Source organism: Ursus arctos, unplaced genomic scaffold (genome assembly GCF_023065955.2).
Source record: "Ursus arctos isolate Adak ecotype North America unplaced genomic scaffold, UrsArc2.0 scaffold_22, whole genome shotgun sequence".
In the NCBI taxonomy this organism is placed as follows: Eukaryota; Metazoa; Chordata; class Mammalia; order Carnivora; family Ursidae; genus Ursus; species Ursus arctos.
The window spans coordinates 16,739,919-16,766,964 of record NW_026622897.1 but is presented as its reverse complement, the minus strand read 5'-3'; the positions used below and the strand labels follow the sequence as shown (position 1 = coordinate 16,766,964).

At 47.0% G+C, this 27,046-nt stretch overlaps 1 protein-coding gene across 3 annotated transcripts in view; it reads right to left on the bottom strand.

Annotated features, from left to right (window-relative positions):
* Positions 1-8,184: 8,184 nt before the first annotated feature.
* SORL1 (sortilin related receptor 1) overlaps positions 8,185-27,046 on the bottom strand; it is a 170,483-nt gene continuing 151,621 nt past the window's right edge. For 2 of the 3 annotated variants that reach the window (XM_057316611.1, XM_026505541.4), the window contains 8 exons: positions 26,548-26,732; positions 23,169-23,288; positions 21,923-22,087; positions 20,437-20,611; positions 19,150-19,256; positions 16,668-16,860; positions 13,982-14,194; positions 8,185-12,578 (listed from right to left, as the gene is read on the bottom strand). In XM_057316611.1, coding sequence (XP_057172594.1) covers positions 12,511-12,578; positions 13,982-14,194; positions 16,668-16,860; positions 19,150-19,256; positions 20,437-20,611; positions 21,923-22,087; positions 23,169-23,288; positions 26,548-26,732 — 1,226 coding nt within the window. In that variant the 3' untranslated portion in view covers positions 8,185-12,510. The remainder of the gene's footprint in view (positions 12,579-13,981; positions 14,195-16,667; positions 16,861-19,149; positions 19,257-20,436; positions 20,612-21,922; positions 22,088-23,168; positions 23,289-26,547; positions 26,733-27,046) is intronic. The other variant, XM_044386576.3, reaches the window with a different exon arrangement.

Below are 27,046 nucleotides of genomic sequence, written 5' to 3'. Positions count from 1 at the left end.
CTTCCTTGACGCCCGGACCTTGGATGTGATGGCTAGCATGGGAGCCGGGAGAGACTGTGGACCCCGAGGGGACCCAAGGAAGAAAACCGGGCAAAGGACGGCAGAGCGGAAGGACCGGAAAATTCTGAATCTGTAGAGGCTGAAGCTTCTACAGCAGCCACAGGGCTTCTTTTACACGGAAGCAACCGAACTTTCCCAGCTATGGCCGTGTGGGTTCGGCTGTTCACCGCTGAACCTCAGACTTGCTGATTCATTCTTCAAGAACAGGTTAACTCATTCCTTCACTCACCCAACAGATTTACTAAGTGTCAAGGAATGTTCAAGGCTCTGTGGAAATAGTACAAGTGGGGGGCTCCAATCTCAAAGATTCTGTATGGTCTGCTTCTTCACTCCCACCCTGCCCCAAGTGGCACCCGAGATCCAGGACGATGAATGACGGGGTTTTACTCCACAGCAGTCCACCTGGTTTTTTGGCGAGATCACCGGGCTTTCCTTCTGAGCTCCCCCCTCCAGGCCTACCGCCTCCAGGAGAAGGCCAACTTACGCTTCTGGAACGGGGAGCTCACGCTCTGTGCAGCCTCTCCCACCAGGGGACTCTCACGGCCACTTCCGGCCTAGGTACCTTCCTGAAGGCGCAAACCCACCTGAACTTGGAATGCCTGTTAAGGACGAGTGAGCCCCCAAAGGACTGCCTCGGTCTGGCCCATATTCAGAAAGTTTGCTACATCTTGGAAATATGTCCCTCCACTCTCATCTGTTCAATGTATCATCAATTTTTGTAGCTGTAAGGAATATTACAGGTCATATAGCAGCACATAACAAATCAATCTCTCTCTTGTTCTCAGTGGGGATAGAGGGACGTCACATAAATCTCTGGATTTGCTCTTCCATCCGTGCCCTGTGGTCTCCTCGAAGACACAATTGGTCTGTTTTCCCTTCCTGTCTACCTCCCCCTGGAACCGCTAGGGCTCTGAGCACAGGAAGCACTCAGAAAGCTGGCGTTGATTCCACAGAATCAGACCATCCATCAACCAGAGTAGTGGGGGTTAATAATCTCGGGGTCAAACAGACCTCGGCTCAAAAATGGGCTTTATTTTCTTCTATGTAAAATGAGAGGAGATTATATTTACTTCAAGGAGTTTTCGTCTTAAAGGAAATGGTCGTGCACAACACATCCTTGGTCCTCAGTAAGTGGGAGATATCCACTCATCCATCTGTCCACTGAACACGCTTTTCCAAAATAATCCGGAGTTCAGAGCAGGGTAGTAAGAGTGGGTAACAGAAAAGAAGTAGACGATATGGCCTTTAATTTAAGAGAACTTTAATTCTGCCATCCAAAATAGAAGTTCCGGGCATTTTTACCAAGTAAGAAGGTAAGGTGGATTTCCTGTCAACGTATTCCCATAGCCATGGATCTCTGCAAACAGAAAATTAATTCTCTGAGGAATCCTCCCCTGTGATTTATCTCCGCAATAAGCCGTATCATGCCTTAGGCCCCGTGCGCCCGGGGCAGTGCCTCACAGAGCCCGACCTGGAGCGGAACAGAAAAGATCTGCCCTGCGAATAAAGAATGGCACACATGGCGAGGGGCTAGCCTGGACCCAGGGCTGTATTTCTCGCTCTCTCTCCTGCTGGGAGAGAGTTGACCAACACCAACAATCAGGGAAGGACGCCATCGTGACTCTTCCGTGGTCCTATGAGGAATGACGCTACGTTCCCAACAGGCCAACTGGGGGTGAGGACGAAGCTGTCTCCACCGATGTTTCCAGGGCTGTCTGAAAGAGGAGGCAAGGGGAAGAAATCCCACCGTGGGGTCCAGAGCAAGCAGGAAACCTGCTCATTTATGTTGTAGAGGCTTATTTTCAGTATCAATGCGTAGGAAGTGCATCTCATCACTTAAGTGGTTAAGTCGGATATAGGCCCTGCGCACCATCATCCCTGCTAAAGGAGGGGAGCTGAGAGGCCCTGGGAAAATCTTAAAAGGTGGACTCTTCAAGACTGTATTCTCTGTGCGTTTTGTAAATAAAAACGATGGCCTGCCTTTCATGTGTTTTGCTGAAGTTATCACAGTCAACCTCCATTTCTTTTTTTTTAAATAATAATTTTTTATTATATTATGTTAGTCACCATACAGTACATCCCTAGTTTCTGATGTAAAGTTCCATGATTCATTAGTTGCGTATAACACCCAGTGCACCATGCAATACATGCCCTCCTTACTACCCATCACCGGTCTAGCCCATTCCCCCACCCCCCTCCCCTCTGAGGCCCTCAGTTTGTTTCCCAGAGTCCATAGTCTCTCAGGGTTCATTCCCCCTTCTGTTTACCCCCCCTTTCTTCTTCCCTTTCTTCTCCTACCGATCTTCCTACTTCTTATGTTCCATAAATGAGTGAAACCATATGATAATTGTCTTTCTCTGCTTGACTTATTTCACTTAGCATTATCTCTAGCCTTCATTTCTTGAGTGTAAAAGAAGAGTGTGAGGTTACAGAATAGTATCTGGGGACTGGCATTCTCCACCCCTCCTCTCTTCCAGTTGAGGAAGTCTCTGTGTCAAAAGCAATCGCCAAAGGAAATAATGTATCACGTTATTAATTCGATCTCGGTAAGCATCCAATGACACACTCTTCTATCCCCAGTGGAGTTTCTCTTAGAAGCTGAATTGGGGCCTCGGGCTTAGGCTCAGTATCAAATTGGAGCCTCCTACCTCCCCCAGTGGAATCAGGAGCTGCACTAGCGTAGACTTGACGTCAGGCTTTGAGAGGTACGTACCACCGATAGCTAACTGATGAGCCCAACTGCTAGGCAAGCCACAGAGCGTTCCCAGCCTCGGCCTCCTCTTTTATAAAATCACTGCTCTCACCTACACAAGACTCACAATGGCCTCACCACACGGAGGCTCTATCCTTTGTTGTGCTGGACGAGAATCCTATCTGTCGTGTTCTACGCTGTTCTTCCAATGCCTGATACAGGACCTGGAACAGAGGAAGTGCTCAGTAAGTACTTGAATGAACGTTGCTCTAGGATCCATGAATCACGTAGGTGCCTTCCTGACCAGGAAGGTTCGAATCTTGCCAGCCTAGAGCTTGAGACCTGACGTTAATTTTTAATTTCTTCAGGAGCTGGCCCAATCCTCAGAACTCTCTCTTCCTCCTATTGGAGACCTCTCTCTCCTAGAGAATGCAGATGTTTAGAAGTGATTCCTATAGGGGTCTCTGCGTCTATTCACATACAATCCACACTGTTTGCCCTCTAGCTCTGGGCTATCTGTATGCTGCAAATTAACACCCAGGGAAACTGTTCTGCCATTTAACACATTCTCTTCCCAGTTGAAGTGGAGAAAAAGTTCACTATCCAACACTAAATACCTCCAGAGCTCTTCCCAATTCCTTCTTTCCATGCCCTACACCGGCACACAGACACAAGCAAACCACCTAGCCTCTAGCAATCTTTAGACCATTCCCTTCTCTCTCTTAGATCCCAGACCCCACATCCCTTTCGGCTAGCCAGATTATTCTGTACCATATTTGCAACCCATTTTCTGCGTGTGCCTCTGTCTTATGCTCTCTTATGTCTGTTCACGCTATTTTCTTTGGTGGGAGGTATTGATAGCTGCTTCTCCCATGTTCTGAATAGCTAAACACTGAACGGCGAAACCTTAGTGAGCCAGAGAAAATGAAGCGACAATCCCCGTGTTCTACAGTTCTTCAGAGGAAGTTTATATCAAAAGTGGTTATAGGGGGACGCCTGGGAGGCACAGTCGTTAAGCGTCTGCCTTCGGCTCAGGGCGTGATCCCGGCATTCTGGGATCGAGCCCCACATCAGGCTCCTCCGCTGGGAGCCTGCTTCTTCCTCTCCCACTCCCCCTGCTTGTGTTCCCTCTCTCGCTGGCTGTCTCTGTCAAATAAATAAATAAAATCTTTTAAAAAAAAAAAGTGGTTATAGGGACTAAGGGAAAAACGATATCACTCTGCTTTGAGATCTGAATTCACATTTACCTTTTTGGTTGGAACCGGGTCCTAACAGAAGTAGCAGAGGTTTGGGGCGCCTGGGTGGCTCAGTCAGTTAAGCATCCGACTCTTGATTTCAGTTCAGGTCTTGGTCTCAGGGTCGTGGGATCGAGCCCCGCATCAAGCTAAGAGCTCAGCGCGGAGTCTGCTTGGGATTTCTCTCTCCCTCTCCTTCTGCCCCTCCCCCCACAGCATGCACTTTCTCTACATAAATAAATAAAATCTTTTTTTAAAAAAGGTAGCAAGGGTTTGGCAAACTCCCATATATGAATTCAGTCATATTCATGACAACAGAATTGTAACCAGAAGCAATTGCTCGTACAGAATAAAATGATAAAAGGACACACACCAAATATTAACAGTGGTTTTCACTGGGATTACTGGAAAATCTCATTTTCTTCTCGGGGCTTTTCTTTTCCCGAAATTTCTATAGTGGATACAGATTCCTTTTATAATCCCCCAAATAAAGTGTTACTTAAAAAGGTAAACTAGGGGTTCCTGGGTGGTTCAGTCAGTTAAGCGTCTGCCTTCAGCTCGGGTCATGATCCCAGGGTCCTGGGATCAAGCTTCACATCAGGCTCCCCGCTCAGCGGGGAGACTGCTTCTCCCTCTCCGCCCAGTTCATGCTGTCTCCCACTATCTCTCTCTCAAATAAATACAATCTTAAAAAAATAAAATAAAAATAAGAAGATAAACTGGCTGGTTAAAATTAATTCCAAGTGTATACACCTAAATCGGGCTATCAGAAGGGTCATTTGGAGTGGCTGTGTGAAATCATTACAAGCACAGACTCCGGAACCAGGCTACTTGGGTTCAAATCCCAGTTCTGCCCCTTCCTAGCTGTTGTGAACTCGGGCAAATTTCTTTACCTTTCTGTGCTTCAGTTTCCTTATCTATAACATAAGAATAATCGTATCCTCCTTAAAGGACCGGTGTGAGGTTTAAATGAGTTAATATAGAAGAAACCCTCAGAATAATGCCTAGCAGGGAGCAATTCCATATTTGCTATTACCATTCGTTGCCATGGTCCCACCATTGCTCAAAATGCTTCTGGAACCGCCTTTTGGGAGCACTGCATTCAGGGTCTTAAGCACATTCCCCTGAATCACTTTGTGTGGATACAATGGGATCCCATTTCCTCCTTTGAGGAAGTGCTAGTTCCTGGGAGTGATCAAGCCTATTTGGGGTTCAAAATAAGGTGTGCATCTGAAGTCAAGATCTTAACGCCCCTACATTGTTCACCTATTGTCCTATGAAGAATTCCATAAAAACACGCGGACACACACCCAGACAGTTCAGCACCATCTAGGGCTTGATCAGTCCCTGGGTAACTCAGAGGTCTGGCTTCTGCTAGCAAGAGACTGAAAAGTACATTTTAATTATGAGACCTCTTCATTCAATCGGTCCTGAGGGCTTTACCGACTAGCCTACGACCAACAGGCAAATTTCATAGAAGGATGATTTACATTTAAATCCAAGCCTTTTTTCTTCCTCAAAGTTGGCTGATGCCAAGTTTTAAGTATGAAATGTCGTTGTTTTCATACAAATATTCCCAAACATTACCAGTTGTCATTTTGGCATTAAATAAGGTTGCGGCATTAACAATGATAACATTAGCATTTTTAAAAGCGTTAACATCATTGTTCTTCTGTAAATTATTGCAGGCTCAAATTACCCTACACAGAATCTTAAAAAAAAAAAAAAATTAATGGGGCACTGGCATCAAAGCCAGTTAGGGCTGGATGAAAGGAATAGCAGCTACTCCTTTTGCTGGGACCAGAATGGTCTCGTGCTAGCCCAATTATCGCCCTACAGGAACACGTGGCAATGGTGTGCCCCACCGTGTACATAAATAACAGTGAATAAAAAGTGTGTTAAACATTCTTTTCCCTAAATGCAAGGGATTTTGATAAAATCTAACTGGGTTGTCACAAAGGAAAAGAATTCTCTGTGTTCCTAAGGACTAAATTCTTTAGAAAAACATTTTCCAATTTTTTTTTTTTAAAAAGGTTTCATTGATCTAGCATCTTGGGGAATATTGAGTTCCACGTAAATGATTTTGCAAAGAAATTTAAGTAGATCTCTTTATGTCTCCAAATGTCATTTGTCATCTTTCTGGGGGAAATCCTTTAAAATCGTGTTACCTGTGCCCTTATATTCCCTAATCAGATAGTATTACTATTATAGACCTCTCATATTGAAACCAAAAGGGCAAAGCAGCATGGTGAATAAGAACACAAGAATGGAATAAGTCTAGGTTCAAATCTTGATTTTTCTGCCATTGACATGTTTGAGCTCAAAGTTACTCTCCCTCTCCCCCTCTCTTAAGACTAAGTTAGCTCATCTTTTAAAACAAAGATTAATAATCTAAATCACAGGATCACTTTTAAAATTAACAAAAGATGTTTCCAGTTTGGCACCGTGACTGGCAAAGCACAGGGGCTCCATAGAAGGGCACTACTATTATCCTAATCGAGTGAGCCATTAAATGTGTAGGACTGTCCCTGTGGGGTCTGTGGGGCTTAGGGTGAATGGCCTCAAGTTGTTGCGAGTTCCTTTATAGAGGGTTTATGATACCCTAACTATTCTTAGCTTTTCTTTTATCATCAGGCTGTTCTGCCTTTAGCAGTCTTCCCATTTTTAATTTGCTGTGAACTGGGGAATGAGCTAGAGCTCATAGGTGAAGTCAGAATTTGTGGCTACGCCAAGGTGTCCCCTAGGACTCAGAAACAAGGTCCTCCCAGAGTTCAACTTTAAAACCAACACGTAATGGGCAGCATAATCTTACAGATACAACGGCTCTCATGCCAGAGAGCTTCTGTTGTAACCCAGTCTGACTTTATTAACATTCACTATATGATGTTGTAGTGGACGGGGAGGAGTACGTTCAACCACAGAACCCAAAAAAAGAGGAGTCAGTGGCAGTCGTGGGCAGTACCCAAGCCCTGTTGAGGGGAACCTTTAGCGAACAGATTTCAAGGATCAAGACCCCGATGGCAAGACTTTCGTAAACAGAAAGGGATACAGGAAGCCGCGACCTGAAGGTTTCGAACACTAAGTTCACGTGCAGATCGTTCTCGTAGTGCAGTGTCATTTGTTCGTTCATTCAGCATTTATTGGGCAACACCATTCTCGCCTGGACCCCTCCCGTTTCCTTTCTGCTGAGTCCATGTCACCAAGCAACCTTCTAGCTCTGTCTGGCTGCCTGGGTAGACGGCCCCACGGGGGGAGAATGCACTGGCCGTGCTCACATTCTAAGTGACAGGACTGTTTCCCAGGATGAGCTAATAAACGGGCATTACTTCGTTGCAGATCAGTCTCACGAGCTTGGTTAAAGTGCCTTTACCCACAAGAGATGAACTCACTGAGGTGCTGACAAATTATCCAAGCCTAGAAACCTCAGGGCTAGGCCGTGACCAGGTAAATGCACGCTTGGGATTCCTCTGGGTGTGATGTGTTGGGACTGTGTTCTGACTCTGACCGGTGACAGGGGGCAGTGTCTGGGGTTAGAAATCCCTGGCACCGGGGGCTGGTCTTGCCATTCACGCTCTGGTTTCCCCTAAGCCAGTGACTTAACCTCTCTGAGCCCCTTTTCCCCTTCCTACAAAACGGAATGACAGTCCTTCGGAGTTCTATTTTGGCTCAGTATGTCCACAAAAGCAGCAAAGGCGCAGATCTGAATTAAAAACACCTGCCTCCCTCCTCTCCTGTTGCACGTGCTCCGGTCCTGATCAACGGGTCCACCTGCCATTCGGTCACCCTTCCGGGGAGCATGCAGCATTCCTCGCCACTCCACTGCCCAGGGGAACCCCCTCAAAGTGCTCTCTGGCACAGAGCGCACCACACCGCTCTGCTTTCTTCTGCCTTTGCAGCAAACGGCGCCTCAGCCGACGTAGTGACAGCTTTAAGGGAGCCACGGCTCCTGTGGAATAACTCTGTTGACTTCAAAACAGCCGCCTTGACATCTCCCCACTCCTCAACCAACACAAAGGCATCGTGTTCTTCAAGGATCCACCGCCTGAGACCACCTTGTTAATACCAAAACTGTTCCAGATCTTAGTGTTCTCTCATCTACGAAAGAAACTTCCTTCTAAAACAGGCAAATCGAATGGTGTTCGGAGACCGCATTAATTTATTGCACTCAAAAGAACAACTCGAGACACACGTAGAGAGTGGATTTTCATAGAGGTGTTTCCTTGACCCAGTTACATTTTTATTCAGTGAAAAAAGTTGACATTGAGACAAAAATTATCGTAAAATTGTGCAACAATATAGTAAAATCTTCAGCAGAAATCGGTGATTTGGAAACGTATCAAGGCAACTGAAATCATAAATGCCTAATTTCACTTTGGAGAGAAACAAGTATACAGTGTTTCACTTTAAATAAGAGCAGAGTAGGCCTTTATTTTGCTGCCAATACTTCGATTTTGCCTAAAGTTTCAATAATTCGTAACAAGAGTCTTTAAATGAGAAATGACACGGGGTATCTGAGAAGAGTGTCCCACTTCGGCACTCATACTTTCTTCCATTTGCATTAGTATACATGAAACGAATACCATTCTTGGGTTACTTGGCTCTGAGGATTTAGTTCATAATATGGCTGCTCAAAATTAGTGGGCAGAAACATTTACACAACCCATCTATCCTCTCTCAACCCGCATCCAATGGTGGTTACCATTCTGAGAACGAGCTCATTGTCTGTGTACCCAACTACCCATATCTCTTGCTATCTACTCCATGTCTCAGTCTTGCATAGAAAGTAGTCTATATAAACTTAATGCACTGGCTTTTATTACACAAAAATTGTACCTGAAAGGCAGCACACACTCCAGTTAATAAAAATAACAGACAAGGAATGTCAAGATACAATCCCAACAAAGTGAAGATTCTGCACAAAGTTTTAAGAGTCAATTCTGAAAATCAATATGGAGATGGTATTCAGTTGACTTATCTCCCAGAACCTTTCTCTGAGGGGTGTCCCAGCTCTGTCGAAGGAAGAGAAAAATCTCAGGGATTCACCATGCCCCACATTAGTAGGGAAGTGACCAATCAAACCTAACAAGATGAGGTTTCTGCCCTTAAGAAAACAGTAGGACGATAATCTTACAAGATAGAGTGACCGTTGGGTGGATATTTGAAGACAGGATTCTCCAAAGGGAAGTGGGTGATTATCTCTAAGAGCCTCACCACACCATTGCTCTCCCCTGTTCCCCCCAAAACAGCCACCGTTTGAGAAGGGGTACACTCCTTAAATGGCTAAAGCACAGTTTAATCTAGTAGGCCAGGATGAAGGGCAGGAGAGACCACAGAGCTGTGTGTCCCACACCTGTCCCACCCAAATGTCCCTAGTGATATGAGCAGAGATGGAACCCCAGGAACCTCTCTCTTCCCCAAGTCCAAAGTTTCAACCAGTCACCCAGCATCTTAACCTTGTACCCAGTATGCCAGGCAGCCAGTCGTTACTGGAGCTTCTCCCCTGTCTGGAAAGATCTGCATAGATGTGGCTCCTCCCTGGACGCCTCTGCAGAATTCTACTCTGTCATTTCATCCGCCTGGACCCGTGTCTCACAAAGCTCGAGGGGCGTTCAATACATAAAGAGGCAAAATCACCCTCCAGAGAAAATCTGGACACATGCCCCCTGCCTGCCCAATTTCAGTGGTCCATTAGTGGCCCACCGTGGTCCACGTGGCTGTGGGCTTCCGACATGCTAACGTGCGCTGGGAGAGAACAATACCTTTTCCCTGCACAGTGTGGACTTCTGAGGTGGCATCTCCACGAGGTACAAACAAGCCCCTTCTTCACGAACAACCAGGGGCTCCGACTGGTCACAGCGAAGACAATTACGTGGTCACTTTCAAAGGCTGCACATACTTTCTGTTCTCATCTCCTATGGTCACTCCAACCTCTGGACTCTCCGCAGACAGCACATCGACACCGAAACCCCACAAAGCTATGCAGAGGGAAGGAAGAGCGCGTGCTCGGACAGTTCATAAAAATATACAATTTACACGTAGCTGCGTCTGCCTAGCTTAGTCTTCAGAAATGCAGCTCTTCTGTGTATATAGAAAATACTCTAGCCCGAAAAGGCTGCTTTTTCTCCAACAGCACAGTGGCGTTTTCCGAGGAGAGGGGTGATGGCCAGTCTATACAGTACGGTGCACTAAGCGTTGGGAGGCACTGGTAACAAGAACTGGATGCTCAGAAGTGTCTCCAGTTGCCGACTGGAGACACAGGCTCTGCAGAAAGGCTTGCCCGCGGAAAATGGAAAACAAAGTCTCAGAGCCTTTAGATTAGCTTTTACGAACGCCAACAAAAAGTTGGCAGGAAAAGAAAAGAAGAAAATATACTTTCTAGTGGTTCAATGGAATGACTCTGCCTCCCACCAGACTGTTAATCTTTCAGCTACTTAAAGAGCTTTACTAAAGGGGTGGAGGTGGGGGGTGGCGCTTGGAGTCTGGAACAAAACCCCAAGACAAGATAAAGCCAAAGAAATTCCATTCTTTACAAAAGTCACAAAGGAAAGAGAGCAGAAGAAGGGGAAAAAAGGCTGGAAGGAGGCTCATCACGACCACTGCTTGGTAAAATAAAACGGAGCCTTACCCACAAGACACACTACATGTCTACAGTTGAAAATACTCCTCATTTAAAAAATATATATATAAATTAAAAATTTTAAAACTAAAAAGTTTAATTGGCTCTTTGTTTCCCAATCACTAGATAAGAACAAAACTATATTCTTCACCCAAGAATGATACTTTTGGTTAAAAGAAAGCAAATACTTGTGAGAAGGTGATGTGGTGCATCTCAGAGGACATGGGGTCTTTACAAAGCTTGCATATAAACGACACCTACTCGGAAACATGACTTTGGAGTATCCCCCGAGCTCCCTGCTTCTCAGCTGAGAAGCTCTGCAGTGAGGCTCACACAGCAGGAGTCACAACGGCGCTGGACGTTGGTGTCTACGTCCCGAAGCCTAAAGGGCGCGCATCAGTCCACGATGGATTCCACGTACCTATCAAGTGGCCATGATTTGAATACCGGGGTGGCATTTAAAGGCATAAGGAATAAAAGCTCAGCTTGTGTGATAGAGAGAATAAGCTCTAGTGTCGCTGCGACTGTAAGTCAGACAGAATGGCCTCAAATTCGTCCATCTCCTGGATCTCTGTCGGAGTGAACAGCACTCTTTACACTGGGCAGGGGTGCGGGGGAAGGAGGTGGAAGGAAAGAAAAAAAAAAAGAGAAGGCACTGACCCAATTCCAAATGACTGCATATATCAGGTATAGAGTTTTAAAGACAGTAAGCGGCCACCTCAACACAAATACAAAACTCTACATTCGAGGGGCACCTGGGTGACTCAGCCGGTGAAGCGTCTGCCTTCGGCTCAGGTCAGGATCTCAGTCCTGGGATCGAGTCCCGCATCAGGCTCCCTGTCTCCCTCTGCCACTCCCCCTGCTTGTGCTCTCTCACTTGCTCTCTCTCTCTCTTAAAAAAAAAAAAAAAAAAAAAAAAATCTTTAAAAAAAAAACTTTACATTCGAGATTCTTCAGCGGTAAGGAAAAACAAAGTATCCACAAAGGACAGATTAGGGACTCCATCTGCCAGTGTATCTCCCGTGGCACAGACCTAGAACGCTCCCGCAAGCAGAGTCACCTGTTGCGATGGCCACGAGCCCAGTGTATAATAAAGCAGTGTTCTCATCGTGTAGCGTGGGGAGCTAGGTCTTGTGCAGAGGCGTAGACGGTAAGATTCCATCCATTAACGTAAGGGAAGAAGCTGTTGCTGGCAGGGCTTCCTGATGCAGCTCTGTTGAACGGAAACCGAGCAATGATTCAATGTGCTCTCCTGCCAAAGACCATTATGTGACACACGAGTGCCTAAAAACGGACGGTTTCCGGAACGGCAACAACACTGCTTCTGTTCCCCACCCCTCAACCCTGCAACCCCTCGAAACGCGCAGAGCTGGGTGACCACGAAGGCCTTGCCTTATACAGAGTCCCAATAAATTAACAAAATTACAGAAAAGAACCTTCCCCCACAATACACACAAACACTTTCATATAAACTAAATCCAAACAAAATTTAAAATTTGAGCACACTTTCAATGGGGGGTGGGTGGGAGGGATTCCACCCATCACCCTCTCTTGAAGTTTTTATTAAATACATTTCTGTGTCTTAGAAAAATAAAAAGAACGGCCAATTTATTGAACCAAAATTATCTCACAGACTTAAAAGCATGCCCAGCAAGCACAGCCCTGTAAGACTACATTAATACGAAATCAAAGCAATTTGGTTACTAAAATCAACCTGGTTTGAAGTTCACAGTTGATTACTACAAAGTTTATTCATTCCTTTCTTTCCTTTTTTTTTGTTTTTGTTTTGTTTTTGGCCCATATAAAAATAACATATTGCAACTCAAAGTGCATCTTTTAAAATAAACCATCAACTATCTTTATCAAATAAAATATTTACACCATTTGGTTTCTAGTGAGGAGATCTTTCAGGCTATCACCATGGGGACGTCGTCTGAAAATCCAGTTATCATAGGAGCGTCTTCATCATCCTCCCCTAAAGGCAAAACAGTCGGTCCTTGGTGAGTTCCAGCGCATGCACCCAACCCCAGCTCCCACCACTCCACCCCAGCTGCTCCCAACGCCACCATGAGCCCCAGCCTGGAAAATCAGGACCGCAGCCCGCCAGGTGAGTAGCCAAAGCTGAACCCCAGCTCAGCTCCCCTCTGACACTCTTGGGTCAACTTCTCCCCCATCCATGGGTGGCCAAGCTTACTTTAATGGTAGCTTGAATGTTATTAACCAAATATGGAAAGTAAATCTCTTGGGAAGGAGAATCTTATTACCTACCCCAAAGCCCAACAGGTCATTTAGCTTCCCTAATTTCAATTATCCACACCCTATGTTAACACAGTGAAACTTCACAATCTGTTTTCTCTGAACCCACACTGCTCTGAGGGAAGGGATTTTAGAGGGGTTTAAGCTTCTTGAGGACAGCTTCCTAGACTAATGGATGTCCCTTTGTGGCCCCTGGTACAATCTTGTGCAAATCAGTTGTGATCCACATTCAGTGGTCACTGTGTGGTATCACCATGGGTCAAACGCCTTTTGTAACAGAGCAAAGAACCCACCCCATTCGTGCAAAGCAGACCAAATATGTGTACAAAACAAGACAAGAAACTAAGAAAAAAGAAGGAGCAAGTCTAACATCAAATGATCCGTGAATGGGGAATACACAAGTACTTTACAAACAAAAAAAATTATGACTGGTTTACAGAAAAAATAGGTATGTAAAATGACATTCAGCAGTCTGCGTTTGGGGAAGGGCCCCCAAAACACCTAATTTATTATATCAAGTGGTCTACTAGCTCTCTTAGCATTTAGTAATTTGAGCATGTAGATATTTTAAAAGGGATCTTTCTTTTTGCCATATCATGTTGTGGATACAGGAAAGAAGAATGGCCGGGGGTGGGGGGGGCAGGAGGTCGGTTCCACTAGTATCAGAAAGACAGCCAGCCAGACGAAAAGGCCTTCTTTAGACAGAAGTCATCTGGGAAAGCCTGACTTTTTCTCCCGACTAGGCTCTTCCAAGATAACAAACCTCCAGGTCCGTGAAGGATGAGAGGGCTTAGAAATTCATGAAAATCTGCTGATATTCTGGGAGTATCCAAAGCCCAGGGCCTTCCTATCCTTCCTGTACAAGGCAAGCTCCTACCAGTTCTTCCCCAAAACCACTCCTGGTCTCAGGCCAGGACCACACCACGGAAGAGAATACGAGTATTTTAACACAGAAGCAAGATCAAAGCAAAGGGCTTCAACTGGTTTCACCTAAAGCAGTGAGATCACTGGTTAATGAATCCCGTCTCTACTGTCAAAAGATGCGCTTAACACAGGTATGTCCTAACCCAGGAACGGGCTTTGCAGGGGTCTGTGCGGGAAGGAAGCACCTGCCCCACTCACCCAGGTCATCCCCCGAGGAGAAGATGGCCGAGCCCAGCCTGGAGCTGTAGTGGCTGTTGGCAAAAGCCGTGAAGCTGCTCTGCAGCCTCCGATGCTTCGTGTACAGGACGGCAAAGCCCACCCCCAGGCTCAGCAGGATCAGGAACAAGATGGGCACGACCACGGCGGCAACGTCAGTGGATCTGGCGGCCTGGAACGCTGACGCATCCCCACCTGCCAAGGCAAATGCCGACACGTAAGCCTCGCGCGCCGGGGCTGGGGAGCCGACCAAGCAACTCAACACCCCACCCTCCAGAAAAGCCTACGAGTCGGCAAACAGTTACCCAAGCCGCCTGCCTGGTGTGGCGTGTGCCTGCACGGGACGCCCGACTGTTTCCGACGCCTTGCCACGAGCTGACAGACCACGGGCCTTGTGCATGCAAATACGGTAATTACATTAGCCTCCTAATCATGGCCTTGTTGTTTATTTAGATAATCTCTTGGAAGGGAGACCTTTGTTGGGGTATCAACATTGATTTCATTAGCATTATTACTTAAGACCACTTGCTTGCCTTACATAAGAGGATGTGAATCAGACCACTAATTAACGAGATTGCAATTATTTCCCCCTACTTGGCACCAAAGTCACTCTGAACTGCAATTACCTGAAGCCCCATTAAGTGATACAAACGAGATTCCTTTACTGCAACACTGACTTAACAGCTCGTGAAGTTTTATGAGCTTTTCTTTTTTTTTACTTAGATAAAAGAGAGACAAAACCTTTCCATACATATTTCACATTTTTAAAATGCTCTTTGCAGAGCCAGTCAGGTGTCTATGACCTAACAATGATGCTCACTTCCCCATGTCTTTAACAAATTCCAGCTCTATGATGATGTGCTGAAGATCCGCCCCAATTGGCCTCTAGGGCAAAGCCATCCCCCACCGCTGGGTTTGGCTGGGTTTGGGCCGGTCTTGAAAAATGCTGGGGAAAGTCTGAGCCTGAGGGCAGCAAGTGGAACCCGGGAGTCAGTTTGAGCTACGGAAGCACAGTGGACCTTCCAGGTCCCATAAGGAGCCTCATCAGGCCTGAGTTCACTCCCTGGGATAGGGCAAAGTGGTGCAGGCCAGGCCTGTGCCTCACGGGGAAGGCTCAGTAGTTACCCAGGGACTCATCCCAACCAGATGTTCATCAAGATGGGCCAGAGAACAGCCACTGCTTGCAAAGCCCAATCTAACAACTCAGAATCCGTGCCTTTCTCTCATTATTGACCTACAAGAAAAAGCTGGGGCAAGATCTTATGTCGTATGTCCCAACCTAACCCCAACTGTGAAGTGGTAAATTCGGGGGATGCCTTTGGCTGGAGCAGTCAGCAGAAACCAGTGTGGTGCAGGCAACAGGGGCGAGGGAGAACCCCCTCCCCCCGCACCCCACTTCTGAGGGGACAGCAAACATCAAGGGACAAGATAAAGACTAATCGAGGCTTCACAGAGAGATTCTTTCTGCTTGACGATTTTGGTTTTATTTTGAAGGCAACACTCTTCCCAAAGTCTATTTCACAGTCGCTAATTGGTTTTACTTAAAAAGGAGGCTCTTTTTAGGGAACTCTAGGTTAACAAGACTTTTGTTGTTTGTTTTCTGTAAGACCTTCTCAGAACCTCTAGGATGCTGTGATTCTGCAAAGGGATGCGGTTTGCAAGGCTTTCCTTTTAGGGAGATGCCTGGGAAGCATGACATGTTGGAGCATACGACAGCCCTAACGCAAGCTCTTGGCTTGAGCGTCCGCGACTTCCTGGCTGGGAGTCAAAGGAACGAAAGAGACCAGTGGCAAAACGTCTGTTGATATCCTGGCCAAGCCACTACGATAGGAGCAGTGTTTCCATGTAAAGGAAAGGGTCCTCTCCTCCACCATCAGCACGACCCAGCACCAGTATCTGGGACTGTTCAGAAGACAAGACGCCAGGACAAATTCAGGTTCTGCTCTGCACTGACCCCTAAGATGAAGGGGGAGCTATAAAATTGCTTACTCTATAGGAAGGAGGTTATCTACTGACTTGGAAGAACCACAGAGAACATTAGCATATTGGAGGCTCTGAAAAGTCCTGCAAAAAACAAACAATAAAACTCACACTAACCTAGTGTTTCCCCAGCAGACTCTCCTTTCGAAACAAAACCTATTTGTAACCTATTCCCTTTCTTGGGCCTTACGTTCAGAATGTGGTCACTTTGTAACCCCAGCTCCTCACAGCACTCCTGGGTAAGGAAGTATTTGTTAAATCAGTGCCTGATTAAATTGATAGATAAGTGACTTTCTTTTGAACTGAAAGAATTTTTTTGTTTTGTTTTTGAGAGAATATTTTAAGTGCACTTTAGAAAAAGACACATCTTGGGGTGCCTGGGTGGTGCAGTCAGTTAAGCATCTGACTCCTGGTTTCGGCTCTGGTCATGATCTAGAGCCCTGCATCAGGCTCCTCGCTCGGCACAAAGTTGGCTTGGGATTCTCTGCCTCTTCCTCCGCCCCCCCCCCCCCCGCTTTAGCACACGTGCGTGCTCTTTCTCTCTCTCAAACAAATAAATAAAATCTTTTAAAAAATTAAATAAAATCTTTAAAAAAAAACCCAAAAACCCAAATTCATCGCACCATGCTACATCCTTCATCAATTTCCCCAGAACTGAAGACGGAAACTGGCCCCAAGAGTGACTTACCGGACCCCAGCTCATCGTACAGCAGGACAGCGGGCTCCCCACAAATCTGGCTGCCAAAAAGACATCTCGCTTGCACAGTGAAAGTGTAATTATGCCCCAATTTCAGGTTGGAAATTTTAAAGAAATTGTCAGTAGTGTTCCCAAGGTAAGCAGAGATATTCATGGCACTATCAAACATGTGTATCTCATAGCCCTGAAAACAAAGACATGAGAGATTGTTCAGGAAGTTAAATAAGGAATCTGACAGCTTCTATTACTGGTTCCAACTTTATGTGAGCTCCTTATTGCAGGCTTTTATAGATGCTAAAGCACTTTGGGTTTTCTTCCTAGATCTTTTTACGTTACCACTGAGATAGTGGATTCAGAAAATGGTAATTTTCCCATCCCAAATGTCTCAAATAACTACCACGCCCACTTACGAGCTGCAAAGTGGAAGTGAAACGCGTAGCCCTAATAAAAGCCATTTTAACAAATATTCCAGTACACATTCAAAGTTCTGGTCAACAGTGCACTTGTCTGAAGTAATATTAAATGCCACAAAGAATCTGGACAAGTCAGCAATAGTTCACCATAATGGGATTTGACCAATAATAAATCCAGGTCGCAGTGGACTCCAGCAGTGGGGTAAGAAAAGTCAGGACATTTCTCGGTAGAACAGCGTGTGGGAACTCCATCGGCAGCCCGCAGCTCACTCCCCAGGTCCTCGAGGCTGATGGTGGCCCCAGACTAACCTGGCCTTGAACAGAAAGCACTTCAAGATCGGGCTGGGTTCAGAACTGACTACTGGACTTCTCTGCTAATCTCTAAGTACGCCAGTGTCAAAGCCACCAACTCCCACCCCGTCAGCGGCAAAAAAAAAAAAAGACATCCTCTCTTATGTACTGGGCCCCACTGCATACTCACAGTCTCTTGGTCCCAATTTCATTGACCTATTCTCTGAACTCTAAGCCCCCAGGGGGGAAAAAAGGACATGCCACCTGCTTATGTGAAAACCCTCCCTCCACTGGGAGCAAAGTATCGACCTGCCATCTCAACCTGAAAGCCAGGCTTCTGCCCCCTAGGAGGGACCCCTGATGACAGCTGGTGGCCAAACTGGGCCTCCCCATGCCACCTGCTTGGAAGCCCATTCCTGCATTCTCCATTGGAAGCTAGCCTTAATCATTTTCTATCTAATATATATTTGCTGTAGAACATTTGCCAAATACATAAAGGTATAAAGAAGAACATTTAAATGACACGAACATCAACAATTTATTTAACTAGTCTTCTTCTATTGGACATTAAAGTTGTTTCTCCTTTCTTGCTATCAGAAATAAAACTGTCCTCAACAGCCTTGTACATAAATTCTTGATGTATATCGTTTCCTTCGACTAAGATCCCGAAAGAATTGCTGGTCAAAGGGTGTGAATGCTTTTCATGTTTCCGATACATCTTACCAAAGTGCCTTATGGAAGGCATTTCCAATTCGTATTTCCAGAGTGCTAATCTCCCCAGCTACAACTCGTACTGGTAATACTCTTCCCCCAAAACTTAGCCTGTTTAATGTGAACGTGTCCTCTCTTTGTGGTTCGATTATTAGTGAGGTGGGTCCTTCTTTTCTTTCACTTACAGCTACTATAGTTTTTACTTTGTTCCCCGTACCCTTTCCAAAACCAGGATATTTCTGTTTCGAACTGCTTTGAAAGCTTCCTTTACATTCGAGTATATTAACATTTACATGTCACGGTTGGAAGAGTTGTGAGAATTTTCGAGTTTTAATCTAGTTGTGCTTCTGGCCTTACACTGTGACTGTTTACAACCCCAGCACTCTTCGCCACCACCGTACCCCGAAATAGCCACGGATTATTTATTGTGTCTCTCTTTAGCTCATGCTTTGCTGACCATGGGGACAAGCCAGGTCCACTCAAGAATCTGTCCACCTTTGGGTGGCAGATCTGTTCCCTGATGTCACTCTCCTTCTCTTCCCACTTCCTGTTGTGAATACAGTAACTGGTCTGCCAACGACAAAACAAAACAGTATTTTCCATAGGTCAACAGACTATCTTCAAGCACGTCGTGCCCCCTCAAACATCACTGGAAAGAAACCACGAGGCCAGGCTGAGGCTGCAGCTCAGCCCCCGGCACGGGAGCCACAGCGCTGCTCTCAGACTGGCTGCAAAGGACGGGGCCCTGGTTCTGATGCCCAGCCCCATCCAGCTTCAGCAGGCACAGTGCGGGCCCCAGCCCATTTCCCTGTCTTTAGGGAAAGACAAGTTCAGGAATGAAAAGTGCTTAGTGCAGAGATTCTCATCTTTAATGGGCAGTATAAACATTTCACTAATTAGCAAGCCCACAGAAAATGGTCCTTTAATTCTCAAGTTCACTCCCTTGCCCTATTCTGTCTTTTTCCCCTATCTATGCCAGCATGCTGTTAACGAGCTCATCTCTAAAACTGCATTTCAATTAGATGCCCAAAGTCATTGAGAAGGAGGGAGGAACTCACCCTGCTTTCATTAAAATGCTTTTCCTTCAAAGCTAGACTTTTCCAAAACAGAAGAACGTGGTCATTTTCTGTTATGATTTTTAAGGCATCAGGTGCGGATAATGAAACTGAAAATTAAAGATGAAACAGGACACAGTTAGTGGCTACAGACTGGAATCGCTGTTTTCTTGTCTGAGTAGATAGACAGATTAGATAATGCTAACTCGAGGGGCGCCTGGGTGGCTCAGCAGGTTGAGCATCTGACTCTTGGTTTAAGCTCAGGTCATGACCTCAGGAGCCTGCTTGGGATTCTCTCTCTCCCTCCCTATCGCCCTCTGCCCCTCCCCCACCCCCCTTACGCAGTCTCTAAATATCAATAAAATATTAAAAAAAAGAAAAAAGAATGCTAACTTGAAAGGCTAGGTTAAGAAAGAAATAAAACACACGTGTTGCTTAGCACAGAGCTTAGCACACGGTAGACACTCTCTAATTGGCATCTCTTTTGTTGTTGTTACACTTTAGCCAAGAAATTTGGACAGAACCTAATTTAATGGCCCTCAGAGCCACGGATGGCCAAAACCAAATTGGGTGGGGGAAAAAGGGAAGGGAAGGGATGGACCACAGTTTCCAAGCCTTGCTGGACTTCTGCTCTGGTTCCGGTCTGCTTTCCCGCTCTCCCTCATCCTGCCCCAGGGCCTGAGGAGACCCAGAGCTCAGTGAGGAGCCAGGGCCTGTGCCTGAACCTAGAGCCCTGGAGTGACACTGTGAGTCCCGCCCAGGCCCGCTGCTCACACCGGCGGCCCGGTGGGACTGAGCCTCCATCACGGACACTCTGACACTGTCTGCTGCTGCCCAAGCAGCCGAGCTCATTAGCTGCTTTCTGAACCAGACCCTGACTGCTGAGCCAACCCCGGGCTGCAGCAAGGCCCCTTCAATCTACTGCGCAGTTACTGGTCTCCCTCCCTGGCTACACATCACCCTGCCACGAGGAACCATGTGACTTCAGCCCCAGTTCCCATCCTTGGCTCTCGAGGCAAATGTTCACGTTTATTTCCTAACTCTTTTGGGCATTCCTGCTCTTCTCCCCCAAAAGTGTCCAAACCAGCTAGACAGAAGGAGAGTGAAAAAAGACACAGCATGTCCCCCAGGCCACCACCCTGCAGCCCCAGCACTGGAAGCCCACCCCGCCGGGGCCGCTGTGCATACTGAAGGGGGTATTTGTACTTCCCGCTGTTAAGGTCTAGGCATCCTAGCAGCCCTGTGGGCCCCTTGCTGTGTGAGAAGGACCCGAATCTCTCTCCCGTTTACCTGTGGTGATTTTTATACTGGAATCTTTGCTCATGTTCCCCAGCTGGACGACGATGTGGTATTTCCCTCCAGGTTCCAACTTGGAAAGGGTGTATTCCACAGTACTGTTGTGGGTTTTTATTTTGTAGCTTCTGTCACTCTTTCGTATTAGATCTTTGACAGCAATTGCATATAACTGGGACAAGAAAAAGAGACCTTAATGGTAACCAGAAACTTGGCGCTTTTTTACTCTTTACAATTCAACGGTGGACGATGTAAAACCTGAGTGTATCAGGGGCTGGGACCCACAGCAACCACCTTCTGAGCCCCGCAGCCTGACTCTGCTCTCTGGAAAGCCTCTGGGGTGGGCAGGTCCAGACTTGGAACAAGGGACTCACTCCCAGAACTATGCGGAATTGCTGATTCAAGCCAAAAAATGAGCCTAGGGAAAGTCACATTCATTGTGGCATGGCACATAGACTGGAACAGGTTAGAGCAATTCAAATTCAGTGTTCAGTGTGTCTCCCCAGCTGTAATAGCTCTGGGTGGTGTCAGACGACACAATGAAAGGACAACAAAATCTACTTATTGTCTCCGGGTTGCTTTTTACATATGTGGAGGCAAGGGCAAACATAGGGACATGTGGTAAGTATAGGAAACTCAATCATCAGGAAGATTTGGAGAGTCAAGGAGAGGCTGAGCAACCGAGTACTGAAAACCACCCACCCCTAGGATGAGGGAGAGGGTGGAGGGGCTGGAGGGAAAAGCAGCCTGGGCCAAAGGAAAATGAGAGCCATTTTCCGGAATTAATGCCTCTTCTTTTATTTATTTATTTCTTAATTTAATTTAATTTTTTTTTTTTGAAGGGGGAAGAAGGGGCTGAGGGAGAATCTCAAGCAGGCTCCTTGCCCAGTACAGACCTCAGTCTCATGCCCCTGAGATCACGACCTGAGCCAAAATCAAGAGGCGGACGCTTAACTGAGTCCCACAAGGTGCCCCTCGCCTCTTCTTTTAGAGCAAGAGCCAGTAAACTTTTTTGTAAGGGTTCAGATAGAAAATACTTTTAGGTTTTGAAGGCCAAATGGTCTCTCCCACAACTATTCAATTCTGCCATTTGTAGCCTGAAAGCTGTCACAGGTAAGATGTAAATGACTGGTCAGAGCTTGGTGCTAATAAATCGTATTTACAAAAACAGGCAATGAGGTAGCTGCACTTGGCCGGCAGGCCTTTGTCTGCCAACCTGCTTTAGAGGCTCAGGGAAGGGAAGGTGAGAAGGCAGAGAAGAAAGAGGGACAAACGAATAGAACAGCTGGAAATAATGGAGAAGGTACAACTCAGAAGAGGCATCTATAAGGACCCCATTTTTGGGCACACAGATATGGAGACGAGACCTCCTGCTGAGCTCCCACCTTCAGGCCTAGCTTTCCTGCCCCATGACAGCACCCCCTGCCCCATCCCCAACCATGCCAAGAACAGGAATGGCTGGCTGGACACCTGGCCCTCTTACCAGGTCCTGGTCAGGAGAATCATATGGGGATTCCCACTTGATGACAGCTGAGGTTTTGCCGATATGAACCGCATGCAGGTGACGAGGTGGGAGCCTGCTGTCTGGGATCATCCTCACCACGACGTAGTCAGAGGATGGCCCTTGGTAGGGCACCACCACCCGGACCTGAAACCAATACCATGGGGACGCATGGAGTCGGCACAAAACCATTTTTTTTTTAACAAAACAGTGACAGGTGTACAGAGTTAAAATTCAATCAGTACAAAAGAAGATATAAAATGTGAAATAATTCCCCATTTACCCCATTTTAATCCATTTTCCCAGAATCAGTAATGGCTTAACGTGCTTCTTTCCATAAATGTCCTATTCTTTTATAAGCACAGATACACGTGTGTGTGCATACAGATACATACTTTTATGTGTATGTATGTGTACATGTAGCCGGGTTTTTTTTCTTTTTTAATTTTTTTAAAGATTTTATTTATTTATTTGACAGAGAGAGAGACAGCCAGCGAGAGAGGGAACACAAGCAAGGGGAGAGGGAGAGGAAGGAGCAGTCTCCCAGCGGAGGAGCCTGATGTGGGGCTCGATCCCAGGACTCTGGGATCACACCCTGAGCCAAAGGCAGACACTTAACGACTGCGCCACCCAGGCTCCCCGTAGCCTGTTTTTTAATTTTTTTTACACAAATAAAATATTACACATATTTTTAGGTTCTTCACTTCTTTCACTTAATAAGATAGCATAGATGTTTTTCCACCTCAGTACTATTTCTTATGAAGATTTTTCCACCTCAGTTCTATTTCTTTTGAAGGGTTTCCCTGTAATCTTAACCGGTCTTCTCTTGAGAACCATTGGTTTCAAATCTTCTGTGGTCACAAGCAATAGTATATCAAGCACCTTTTTCCATCTATTTTGGCACACGTGTAAACATATGTGGCCTAAGTTCCTAGTCCTGGAAGGGGAATCTGACAAAAGCAGTTTATCCATTCCTGTGAATGTTTATCCATTTTTCAAGTTCCCAATCCCCCACAGAGCTGCAGCTGGTTACCAGGTCATTCATTCTGTTCTTCAAGCAGGAATCTGATGCTTTTACAGAAGAGTGGAACCACCCTCTTGCACACACACGGATCCTGGAGTCATACCTCCAGCTCCCTGGGTCCAGGGTCTGAGCTAGGAGCCCAGGATTTAAGCCATCCTTAAAAAAATAGAAACCCCTCTGGACTTCCCAGTAAGGGAAACTTACCAGAAATAAATACTGCTCGTCCCTACTGACAATGACTGTTTTGTTGTGGAGGGAAGTAGTCAAGCTCTTCGGATTGCGATACAGGTCAAGGAAGGACGTAGCATAGAAGATACCATAAACCTGGCAAACAGAGAGGATGGAAAAGGACATCAGCTCCATGGCCGGTGACCTCGTTCTCTTGAAATCCCTAAGTGATGCCCCTGGGAAGGGCTTCAGGAGAGCTCAAAAGAGAGAAGTCTTCGTTCAGCATTTATTTACAGAGGAAGTACACTGGGGCAGGCACTGAATCCACCCCCACCAAGATAAACATGGTGTGCTCTCTGCAAAGCACTCTTTTTTTAAAGATTTTATTTATTTATTTCAGAGAGAGAGAGTGCGCCTGTGAGCATGGGGGAGGGGCAGAGGGAGAAGCAGGCTCCCCACTGAACAAGGAGTCCGATGCGGGACTCAATCCCAGGACCCTGGGATCATGACCTGAGCCGAAGGTAGACGCTTAACTGACTGAGCCACCCAGGCGCCCCTTAAAGCCCTCCTTTTTGAGGAAGGAGGGGCAGGGAAGAAAGAAACGATTATAAATGACGAGCTGCATATACAGAACATGAAATACCGGAGGAAAAGACTGCACGACCAGCCGGGGAGAAGAGCGGGGTTCTCAGAGGGCAGGCGGGACAGGACCTGCAAAACACGGCTGAAGGGCAGCTGGGGAGGGAGCCAGTGCGTTTGTGGAGGGAGGCTGAGGAGGGAGGGCAGCAGGGCAGACGTGGGGAGATGCCCAGAAGAAACCCACTCGTCCTCTCCTCCTCAGTACAGTCCTGCTTCCTAGTGAGAACTGCCTCCCCTAGAAGAAAATCCCACCTCCCCGGAAGCCGGGAGAGGCCACGTGACAAAGCTCTGCCCAATGAGCTGCAAGCAGAGGTGTCACGTGGGAGCTCAGTGAGCGCTCTGGGGAATGTGGGGAGAAGCCCTTCCTCCTGCCCTCCAGCGGCCCGGAACACGGAAGATGGTGGGGCTGCAGACCTCCTGGACCATGAGGTGACCTGGAAGTCGGAGGCCGCAGGCAGCCTGGGTCCCCAATCCAACCTGCAGCTGTAGAAGCCCAGGCCTGCTGAAGGATTCCGCTTTCTTTTAATAGGGAGGGAAATAAACTGCTAAAGCCATTGCCACTTTCAGCTCCGTTCTATGCAGCCATTCTCATCCGCCGCTGATCCATGTGGAAAACCAGGAGTTTAAAGCAGGGTCCGGGGAATTGATGGGCGTAGCGGGGGCTGGCCGCCGTGCGGTTTATAACAGGGGGTAAGCACTAAGGAAGCTTTCTTTGTGGGGCAGCACAGAAGCGAGCACAGGCAGGTAAAGATGGGGACTTGAAGGAAAGCTGTGAAGAAAGTCTGGAGAAGTTGTGAGAACGGAGAGCACGGATCGGGCCCCCGCACAGGGACTTCCGAGTCCCAAACAGCTGTGCATTTTCTCTAAGCTGCTGGCAGCCAGAGCCCCCGATGGGAAGCATACAGGGAAGGGAAACGAAAGCCCCAAGGGGGTGATAAGCTGGGAGGAAGTGTGGAAAGAAAGAATTAGGGGACTCGAGGGAGTCAGAAAGCAAAGCAAACAGAGCAGGAATAGGGGACCGAGGGCACTGAGGCACAAGATGGGAACAGGGGCTCCGGGCTCAGAAGCAGGCCTGGTTTCCGGAAGACAGGCCTGAGGCTGCTGTGGGGCTCTGGCCAGGGGCCAAGAGAGGGCTCCATGTGCCAAGGAGGCCAGGATGCAGGAAGGTCCCCAGAAATGGACAGTGGCTGCGGCCATTCTCATGGTGCACAGGGATGACTGGGGGTGAGCAACCCGAGTCCTCAGTGGACTAAAGCCGGGTAGAAGCTGAGAACTTCCCACAGGCCATTTCACAGGCCCTGGCACCCTCTGAAAGCTACAATGAGCGTATCCAGGCTATCATCAAGGATGAGGCAGAGCAAGGCTACTTCTCCAAGTTCACACGCAATGAGAGACCCTAAAGTCAAGTGGTGTTCCGGGTGCCGTACACAAGGTCCTACCCTGCGAACGCACTTGGGTGTGACAAAGTGGTCATGCCCTCAGCTGGTATACAAGCGAGAAAGGCCCATTGTGAGTAGAGTCTGCTTTGAGGGACAGGCCAGTCCTGGGCATGGCTCTGGGTATCTCATCTCTGTTCCCGCCTCAGGACTGGGCTCTGGAGCAACAAAGGGGCAGAGGCTATCACACTAGCCAGACCTGAGCTCACACAGTTTATGGTTTCCCACAGCTTCAACTCTGGGCTTTAGCTTCCTCACTGGTAAAGTGAGAATATTCACCCCACCGAGCTGATGACCGGATTAAGTGGAATAGGTATGAAGGGTCTCATGGTGCCTTACTTCTTCCTTCTTCAAGGCCGACCTTACAATTATGTGCAAACATCGGTTCATTCCCTACCGCTTGGTCCTGCTCCAAATGCATGCCGGAGAGGCACTCAGAAGACAGGACCAGGCCTCCTCCCTCACCAGTCACTGTGAGGACTCACTGAATCTCACTTAACAGATTTAGTCCTATGAGCTTTTCCATTTGGAAAACTCAGAAAACAACTCTTCCCTTCAAGGAACTTACGAACTAGTTAGGGAGATAAATAACACCAGAAAATACCAAATAGGATAAAGTAGGATCTAATGAAACAGTATTCTGAATGGCACCAACTTTAAATTTTTGGGAAGTTTATAAGGGAAAGAGACCAAGTAGGAGCCAGTGGGATTTGACTGCAGAGCAGAAGGACAGGAAGGCTCCAGGAGGAGAAAGAGCATAAGCCAAGGTGCAGAGGCAAGAGGGGATGAAAATGTGCCAAGAACCTCGGGAAGACCCACCTAAAAGCAAAGGAAGGTACATATTGGGGAGGTGCGGGAAGTAAAAACCAGATTCAAAAAAGCACAAATCGGATTGTGGGGCATCCAAATGCATACATAATGACCCAAAAAAGGACCTATTTAGCGTGTAGCGGGGACACGGGGAGGAAGGGCGGTGGGCACATCTGAGAGGAGCAGCCCAAGAAGGCAACCTGTAGGTGGGGGATCACGTAGGTGGAGAGAGACGGGAGTGGCCTGTCACTGCTGCTAATGTGTCACCATGCCTACGAGCCAAGGTGATCCCCAAACACAGAACATGCCCCCCTCGCCATACTCAGGGTCTATTCAACAGCAAAGAGCATGGGAACTTTCGCTCAGACGCCAGGCCAAGGTGTGCAAAGGGACAGCAGATACCTCTAGAAGGTAATATAGAACTGACCACGAGGATAGTTTGTGTTAGCAGTCACAGAGGAGAAAGCCCCATGGCCTAGCATCGGGGGGAGTCCGGACTGTCTCTGCAACGGTCATCCTGGCTGACTTACCACATTCCTGGGGCCAGTCCAGGTACATTCCACTGCGGTTTGATTGATGGCCTTGGCTTTGAGGCTAGGAGCAGGTGGGCGGACTCCTTTGGTTGTGACATGCTCAAATGCCAGAGGACTATCCCCTAAGTCAGTCTTGGCCCAGGCAGAAATCTCATAGGACGTATGAGCAGTCAGATTGGCAACTGTGAAAACAGGAACAAGAAGATGCCAGGAGGGAGCTGGAGGCGTCAGTCAAGAATTTGTGTCTTGACAAACCAAGAAACAGATTCTTAACTAGAGAGAACAAACTGACATTACCAGAGGGGAGGTGGGTGGGAGGATGGGTGAAATGGATGAAGGGGATTAAGAGTACACTTATCTTGACAAGCACTGAGTGCTTATAGAAATGTTGAATCAGTATACAGTACATCTCAAACTAATAGAACATTGTATGTTACCTATACTGGAATTAAAAGTAAAAAATTAATTTAAAAAAAGAATTATGCTTTGATATACA